Source organism: Nymphalis io, chromosome 22 (assembly GCF_905147045.1).
Source record: "Nymphalis io chromosome 22, ilAglIoxx1.1, whole genome shotgun sequence".
NCBI lineage: Eukaryota > Metazoa > Arthropoda > Insecta > Lepidoptera > Nymphalidae > Nymphalis > Nymphalis io.
Genome location: NC_065909.1, coordinates 1,252,455 through 1,262,117, shown reverse-complemented (window position 1 = coordinate 1,262,117; position 9,663 = coordinate 1,252,455). Strand labels below are relative to the sequence as shown.

General features: G+C 37.9%; 1 protein-coding gene across 1 annotated transcript; it reads right to left on the bottom strand.

Annotated features, from left to right (window-relative positions):
* Positions 1-1,709: 1,709 nt before the first annotated feature.
* On the bottom strand, positions 1,710-9,420 carry LOC126777106 (borealin). The gene is made up of 7 exons (XM_050500001.1): positions 9,213-9,420; positions 8,928-9,052; positions 6,526-6,607; positions 4,504-4,566; positions 3,728-3,897; positions 2,568-2,668; positions 1,710-2,370 (listed from the first exon to the last, which is right to left on the bottom strand). The coding sequence occupies exons 1-7, from the start codon at positions 9,292-9,294 to the stop codon at positions 2,172-2,174; spliced, it is 822 nt and encodes a 273-aa protein (XP_050355958.1). The 5' UTR covers positions 9,295-9,420; the 3' UTR covers positions 1,710-2,171.
* Positions 9,421-9,663: the final 243 nt, after the last annotated feature.

Genomic DNA, 9,663 nt, shown 5'->3' with positions numbered 1-9,663 from the left:
TACTGCTTATTCATTGTGTATTACGTATTCGTATCTAGTAATGTCGTCACAAGCACAAACCACTGACAATTAAAGAAAAATGTGATATTTTAGACCACCTAAATCTTGATGAATCAAGGGCAAGTGGAAGGCAAGCGGTCGCGCGGTGGAGTACCTAAGCGTTGGAGAGACATTATAAAAGCTGCAACACAGACATCCATAGTCCAATGTTCTAGAGATGCTGAAGACCGCATCAAATGGAAACACATAGCGGGGGCTACATTAAGCAAAAGCAAAGGGTGAAAGATTTAAATCTTAACCCGTGACAGGTGTACAATGCAGACGAATCAGGGCTTTTATGGCGTATGATAACACCTAACAAAACTTTTGTTTCCTATAACGAAAAATCCGTATCTGGACGAAAAGTAAGTAAAGAACGTGTAACCGTACTACCATGTGCTAACGCTGCGGGTACACATACGCTAAAGATGGTGGTCGATGGAAAATCTAATAAACAACGTGCATTCAAAAACATTGATTTACCTGTACACTATTATGGACAAAAAAATGTAATGTCTGAAGAAGAGATAAATCAGGAAGATGACGACGAAGTAATTGCATCTACTCCGCAAGTGACAGCACAAGATACGATTAACGCCTTTGACCTGTGTTTGCAATGGGCTGAAGAGAATGGTGCATCCTACAACGAACTTCTACTTTTGAGATGACTGTGGGATATAAGCTTTCATCTCGCGTTTCAACAATGTTAAACAAAAAAAAATTGATCAATATTTTCATGCTTCTTAAAGTGATTGATTCATAATTTTTGATTATTTTAGTATGTACATTTGTTTGTACACAATTATTTCCTAATGTTAAGTTATTGCATATTTTTTGTAAGTTCTATAGCATAAATGACTTTAATTTTATAATAAAATTTAAGCTCCCTATTGTGTTGTTTAATTTACTAAATTTGACATACATAATGAATTATCATATGTATATACTTCGGAGTACATATATATAACATATAGAATCTTATCATTGCATCTGGAATTTGTCAGATTACAAGGTACTCTTTAAAAAAAATCCCGACTCTAGGGGGTCTTAGGGTATGTACGCACTATGCGGATAGCCGGAGTGCGGTTAACCGTCCGGTTAACCGCAATCAAAAAAATGTATGAAAAATTAGTATTTATACGGACTGTCATGCGGCTGCCGCTCAACCGTTGCGGTCGCTCGCAGCACTGCGGCCCGACTGACGATCATCCGGACGGTTGCAATACCCACTACGCGGTTAGTAGTTTGCGGTCGACCGCCCGCCACTACAGGTACAATACAGGTTCTCAGAATGCTTAAAAGTTCTTCAAATGATTTTAGACTCATTCTAGTGTATCGAAAAAACTTGTCTTCATACTTTTTGAGCTCTCCGAAAAATATTTCAAAATGTTTAGTCTCATCTCGAGTTTGCAAATAAGGATGAACCCAGTACCTTTTTCTTTGTTTCTTTTTCTTTATATAGCGCAAGTAAATATAATAAATAGTTGCGACTTCTTCAGCGTCCATCTTCGAAATGGTTCGATGAAACCGCAACGTTATCCTATCCGCACTTTCCGGTTGCGGTTACGGCTAGCCGCCGCCCGATTAACCGCAGTTGCAACCGCGTCCTGCGGCTAACCGGACGGTTGACCGCATTCCGGCTATCCGCATAGTGCGTACATACCCTTAGGCAGTACTCTATAATCCGACACTGCCGTATTACCGGGGGTCCACTGTAGTGGGAACAACAACAGTTGTAAACATGAAACCTGCGGTTTTCACTTCGCTAATCGGCTTTTACACCATTGAGATAATCAGGCACAATCACATTATAAATAATGATTGTGCAATGGAATAAGAGATTATGTTAAATTGAATCAGTTAATAGTAAAAGAGTATATTATAATCATTCTTATATATATATAGTACAAACTCATTTTTATGTTTATTTTTTTGTTTTGTAAATTATTATACATATGGATGGCCTATTTATTAGTTAGACAGCGTAAGCAGCTACGGTTAATATTGTCTATGGTCATACTTGTCAAGGAACATCTTATTCACGCCTTTAACATACAACTAAGTCCTATCTTCTTCAATTATTATCATAAATTTAACAGCTATGTCAATTTCCTATCCTATACATTATCGTTTCATTTTATAGCCTTCTCTCCAAGTTTGACAACCTTATCGAGGTTATCTTTAAGTGTCTTGAGCTGATGCAGTACATTGGAGTCCATGAGAGAGAATGGAATGTACGCCTGCGACTGACGGAGCTGCTTCGGCTGTAGAGAAAGCATTGTGCCATCCTGAAGCATGATATTACAGTTGGCTCTTTCATCTGACTGCATCCTGAAATTGTTAAATTAACACAAATTAGTTCTGTTACGCTTTTATAGTAGGTGTAATATTTTAATATATAAAATTAAAAACACGATTGCTCAGAAGGAATTAATTTAAAGCCAAAAGTCTTATTAAAGCCTACTTAAATAAAGTTTATTTTGATTAGATTTCGTGTATGATATGAATAATTTAGTGGTGACACTGACGTGCAAACGGAGGTGGCCATGACGGGCGAGCCGGACATCGACAGCACCATCTCCCCCGCGCGCGGCTGGCGAAGCACCGTCAGCGGAGTGTGCGGCGTCACCTGGAATATTACCATATTATTATATTTATTTCTCAATCAATTGTTTAACTGAGTAAATAAGAATTACACAGTGGTTTTGTTATTTATTTAATGAACATCCCATAAAAATACATGCGCGTGTAAGGTGAAATTCGGTCACATGTACACATGCATCACACCGCTGTTAAGCAATGTGGCCAATTAGTTCTACTTTTAATTTTATAAATATGTATATAATAGAATTCAGTGTTCGCCTAGCGGCGCCTAGACAGCACAGCGTGCGGTACCTTGGGCGTGATGACGGGGTAGGTGACGGCGGCGTTCTTGCTGTAGGCGGGCGTGCGGTACCTTGGGCGTGATGACGGGGTAGGTGACGGCGGCGTTCTTGCTGTAGGCGGGCGTGCGGTACCTTGGGCGTGATGACGGGGTAGGTGACGGCGGCGTTCTTGCTGTAGGCGGGCGTGCGGTACCTTGGGCGTGATGACGGGGTAGGTGACGGCGGCGTTCTTGCTGTAGGCGGGCGTGCGGTACCTTGGGCGTGATGACGGGGTAGGTGACGGCGGCGTTCTTGCTGTAGGCGGGCGTGCGGTACCTTGGGCGTGATGACGGGGTAGGTGACGGCGGCGTTCTTGCTGTAGGCGGGCGTGCGGTACCTTGGGCGTGATGACGGGGTAGGTGACGGCGGCGTTCTTGCTGTAGGCGGGCGTGCGGTACCTTGGGCGTGATGACGGGGTAGGTGACGGCGGCGTTCTTGCTGTAGGCGGGCGTGCGGTACCTTGGGCGTGATGACGGGGTAGGTGACGGCGGCGTTCTTGCTGTAGGCGGGCGTGCGGTACCTTGGGCGTGATGACGGGGTAGGTGACGGCGGCGTTCTTGCTGTAGGCGGGCGTGCGGTACCTTGGGCGTGATGACGGGGTAGGTGACGGCGGCGTTCTTGCTGTAGGCGGGCGTGCGGTACCTTGGGCGTGATGACGGGGTAGGTGACGGCGGCGTTCTTGCTGTAGGCGGGCGTGCGGTACCTTGGGCGTGATGACGGGGTAGGTGACGGCGGCGTTCTTGCTGTAGGCGGGCGTGCGGTACCTTGGGCGTGATGACGGGGTAGGTGACGGCGGCGTTCTTGCTGTAGGCGGGCGTGCGGTACACGGAGCGCGAGCGGCGGCGCTGCGTGCGCGGCGCGGCGCGAGCCGAGCGCAGCGACGCGTCCGCCGAGCGGGAGCGCCGGCTGGCGGAGCGGCTCGCCGACGGCGGGGCTGGAAGCAAACGGGCAGACTAGATATATCGTTGGCACCTTTGAGCAACATTTCGGTACACTAATAACGAACATAGATATTACTAAACAAAGAGAAGAAATTCCCACTTCCCTTGGAGAATAACTAACATTAATTACCATAATCATTAATTCATTTGCATAATTATTATCTATTAATATAACTATAGCATGTTGTATTATTATATGTATATGGTTATTTATTTCTTATATAAGTTTATATGTATGTAGGTTGGTATATTACCAATAAATTTTAAGTATAAGTTACACACACTATGCCCAATTAGTGATCCCGGCTAAAAAACACATAAGCATTTCTCTTTACAGAGGTTGCCTGGAAGAGATCACTGTAAGTGGTAAGGCCGCCTTTGCATACTACATGTTCTGCTTGCTATTATATGTTACTAAATGTTTGTAAAGTGTGTGCAATAAAGGATTAATAAATAAAAATAAGATAAAATAAATGCCTAAAAATATTATACTTAACAAATAAGATATTACAGAGACTAGATAAAAGATAGACAGTTACATAAAGGTAACAGCAATGAATGAAATAGTAATGTTAGAATGTAGAGTCAAGCGGACTTACCCAAATAAGTTTTCTTAGCGGCTCGTTCACCGGAGCCCTGCGATGAGTTCTCAGTGAGGTACCCTGATCCAAAGCACCCGGTTAGTTGGAGACGTTGCATGTTGTTAGATGATGATTGTGCGAGATGTCAAAGAAACTCATTTTGTGAATTGGTGACTTTACTCATAAAAGTTATTTAGATTTTGATTACTCAAACAATGTTGTCCTCTTCTTTCGAATGTCAAATAAATGATGATAGACAGAGAGAGATGTGAGTTTGACAAAACACTCACAAAACATTACTTATAAGTAAGGCCAATTTCATTTTGTGCATTTATGGGTTTCACTTATAAATTTTTAGAGGTGGAATCATTAAACAATATCTCTTCTCTTCTTACGAATTTCAAATCAATGATGATAGAAAGAGAGGCATGTCTGTTTAAATAAGCACTGGCTAAAATTTATTTATAAATACAGCCACTAGTGAATTTATGAAATTTATAATGCTTGAAACATATCAAGAAAATCCTTTGAATTGGAAGTCTTTATTTAATAAAATTAGAAATGAATTGATGAATTTGAAGGGAAAAGAATTTAGAATACATTTTTTTTAAAGACACACAATCAGAGAAAATGTAAAAAATTAAGTTAAATAAGCCATCTACTTTCAAATACTTTAACGTAATTCAAACTACTCCTGTGAGGATGTATAAAGTCTTGAAAAATATAGAAAATATTTATCAAAGATTTCAATTTGAAAATTAGACCAAAAATTGCAACACTCTGGATTTGTTATTGTTATATGTTGTGTGTTACTGGGTATTTCTTTTAAGAAATCAGCAGCATCTGATCAAAAGTCAACCCGGAGTCTGAAAGTCGGCAGTATCTGTTTACACTTACTGGGAGAGCACGTAAAGTCATTGGTTTTGCGCCTGTTCACTCTCTCCGATCGTATGTGATTGAACTCTATTCGTATAATTAGAGTGAGGAAATTGCAAGAGCAACTGTACCTGTGCTGCTGACTATATATCTCTTTAGAGTCATGACTATTCCTGTCAAAGTGCCAGAGGACAAACTTAAAACCAAAGGCAGAACGTCAAAAGATCGCGTGTGCCTTGGACGACCTCCTTGCCAACAGGCAAAATTTACCGGGAACTTTCTTTGATGGTCACTTGAGGTAAAGGTAATTATCGAAGTTCCGAGAAGTTCACCCAGATATTATACTCTTGAAACATTTGATTTATATACAGATTGGAGATGAATGTCAATGTTTTTTTACATAAGAAGGCAGACGCTAATGATCCACATGGTAATAAGTGGTCAGTACAGTACAGTAAGAGCCTGTTAATGTCCCACTTCTGGGCTAAGGCCTCCTCTCCCTTTTGAGGAGAAGGTTTGGAGCTTATTCCACCACGCTGCTCCAATGCGGGTTGGTAGAATATACATGTGGCAGAATTTTAATGAAATTAGACACATGCAGGTTTCCTCACGATGTTTTCCTTCACTGTCAAGCACGAGATGACTTATAAACACAAATTAAGCACATAAACATTCAGTGGTGCTTGTCCGGGTTTGAACCCACGATCATCGGTTAAGATTCACGCGTTCTAACCACTAGGCAATCTCGGCTTTTTCAATAAGTGGTCACAACCGATTAATGACATTGGCACTGTACGAAGCCTTTCTAGCTATTTCAATGCACCAGAAACCATGGGATTTTGTCTCGCCTCCCCCCTCAAACTGGATATATCAATGCAAAGAACTTTTAATTTATCGAACTGTAACCTATACAAACGAGATCGCGCGTAGCTTTATTATGAAGTGAATTAATTAGCAAGTACACGATATCCAGACTACATCATATTGTATAGTGTTGCAATTAGTGACATAATTTTCAATTTACCTTTACGAAGCTAAAATATCTTGTCAAAATACTAAATAAATAAAAATTTACACATTTCTTTGTATTCAAGCTACATAATTATTAATTTATTGTATATATACGAAGTTGATTATTATCAAGGAGTATTTGAATATATATACCGTCATCGTGAGAAGCAGCTCGGCTCGAATTTCTGGTTGTAGACCTTCCCGTTACCGGTTCTTTGAGATGTAGTTCTGTTTTCTGTGAAAATATTAATATATATTATTGTAAATTTTCCGTTACATAGATAGATACATAGATATGAAAAAATACAGTACTGAATTGGTACTGGGTTTCGACTGAGCAATACTAAGCTGCATTCTTTTGCCACGCAACGTTATATGTGAAATATAGTTTTCAGCGATATTTTTTTCCTAATGCACGTTTATAAGGCCTCCTTATCTTTAAGCAGCGATTTCATCCAGACAACCATTAGGAACTTGCAACGAAATATATGAACAGGTGGAATAATAAATATATCATAATAATCAATATAGTTCATCGGAATACAAATACAAGTTTAAAAATTGCACGTCTATTATCGTCCTCACTCCTAATACAAATATTACATTAACCGATTCAGTGCTGTCTCAATTTTTATAGTATTCTAACGAAGCGCCCGCTCGGGTTGCCGGCACTGTAAGTCGAAATGAATGAACCCGAGAAATCTACTGACACCGAGTAAGTAACCCTGCGTAAGGGAAAAGAACATCTTATAACGAAAAAATGCTTAAACGCGACCGTTGTGAGTATTCTATAATCAAAACTTGATTCCAATTTCCTAACTTTAACGCAAATTTGATATAATAGCAATGTACACAATTTTATTTCGTCGTGGGCTGTCGTGGAATTTACGTAGTAAATAAAAATAGTAATTACATTTGAACTATGGAAAAAGGCAAGTATTTCGAAACATATCAACTATAAAAAATATATTTTTTATTACTTTTACTTCAAAGTTTAAAAACATTCTTATATTTTTTTATTTTATGATGCTCCGTTGAGGTGATATTTTCGTAAACATGTTTTATTCATACTGATACCCATTTGTACTGCACGCAAAACAATTACTTTCAGTTTGGATCTGCTTTTACTGCATCACACATTCAGTTATCACAATAAAAAATAAAATACAAAGTAGACTTTTGTTATTCACTTTTACATACTTAACCGTATTTTATTTAACAAAAAATATATAAATCTATATGAACCAAACAATCACATTCATTTTTAATTACAACAATTGTTCATACCTAAATCAAGAGATAAATAAATGTTCAGTTTTTATGCTTACTGTATATATAATCTGACAATTCTCACTAATTCAACCCACAATTTTTAATACAACTAAATTATTTTAATGTTGAAATGGAACTGAATATCCGAGGCATCCGTGAATTTTCAGCTTTTAATTTGGTTAAGAATCTATCTAATTACAATTAATATAATTAGGTTAGTAAATTAATTAGGTTGACGATTCAAAAGTATCTGTAAAAGTCTATTTGAATAAAAATATTTTGATTCATTCAATTGTCTTCTTCTTTTGAACAAAAATAATCTTTAAACATGAAATATATGCAAACACCTAGTCTGCCTTTGTATGAGTAAAATTAAGGATATAATCCATATTATTTTTCTAAATAATGTCAAACTGTGTATTTATATTAAGCCAATTATGTTGGAAAGCACATCCAATATTTTGCAATAATTTCAATATCTTGTTCTATCTCTAAAATTACAATATTAACGACCAACGAAGCTTGACTGCTTCTTTGGTCTAGTGGCTTGAAGTAAGGCCACAGACCCGCAGGTCCTGGGTTCAATTCCCGGGTCGGGTCAATAAAAAGTTATTGGGTTTTTTTGACAGAAAATTCTCAGTAGCAGCACAGTGTTCAGTCCCATGCCTCGAAAAGCACGTAAAGCCATTGGTCATGTCGAGTCAGATTGCTGTCCCATCGCATTATGAGAGTTGGGGAATAGAGACAAGCATATGGGCCATCTGATGATAAGTGATCACCGACACCCATAGACATAGGCATTGTAAGAAATGCTAACCATCGCTTACATCACCAATGGGCCATCCGGAACTAAGATGTTATGTCCCTTGTGCCTGTAATTACACTGGGTCACTCACCCTTCAAACCGGAACAACTTCAACAACAATACCAAGTACTGCTGTTTTGCAGTAGAATATCTGATTAGTACCTACCCAGATGAGCTTGCACAAAGCACTACCACCAGTAAAATGTTTTTATTCTTGAGTACCTATTAGTTTTTGCAGCATTCTACATAATAAGCTATAACTCAACATAAATACACTATATAAACAAACATTGTACGATTAACAACGTTGTACGATTAATATAAGTATGGTACTTATATTAATCCTACAACCTATAAAATACTAATTACACAAACTCAATCAGTATTTTTGAGAACAAAGACACGGCGTTAATATTTGTAAGTACATTTAATGAATTAAGTCATAGCCTTTTGCAAGGTATTTAAACGTTTTACTTACCAACTGTCCCACCGTTTTTTGCAAGTATGTATTGCTGATTGAACCCAGAAGAATCTTAAATGCTAGTTCCACATTCCTCAATTCCATGTGAGCGCGTGAGTCGATTTTGTTTTTCTGGTCAATGACTGTTTATAAAAGAATTATTATGAAAGTTGAAGCATATTCATGGAATTTATTACATCACTATGTAAGTGCCACTGCACTCTAAAATGTTTTGAATGTATATTAAAATTGTTTTTCAAACAAATATTGTAGACTAAGATACGCAAAGTGTAAAATAAATACCAAGTTTATTCAGTTTCTTCAAAGCATCGTCATCTTCTGCAATTTTCTCCTGTTTTCGTACTGGGCGTTTTGTTCTGGGCATTTTGGATTGCACAAAATTTATTCAATTAATTTAGTGTTCAATGATAAGCAAAATAAGAATTTCAATGTATTTTGTTTATATAAATTAGAATACTAAGATTCTTTCAAACAAAATACAAGCAACCGACATTTTTGATTTTTTGAAATACCGGCAACGATCGGATACTTACAAGAAAAAATTAAATTTACAATTCACATTAAACAAGAAAAGATTAAAACTAATTTGATTTACGAAATATTCAAATCGTACACACTTAATTAGTATTATCGTGAAATTAAAATATGTATTTTGTACTTTCATGTTTTAGTTATTGACTTTAAAAATATGTTGTTATAAGTGAGTACTTAGCCTTTCTTAAATAATTTTTTC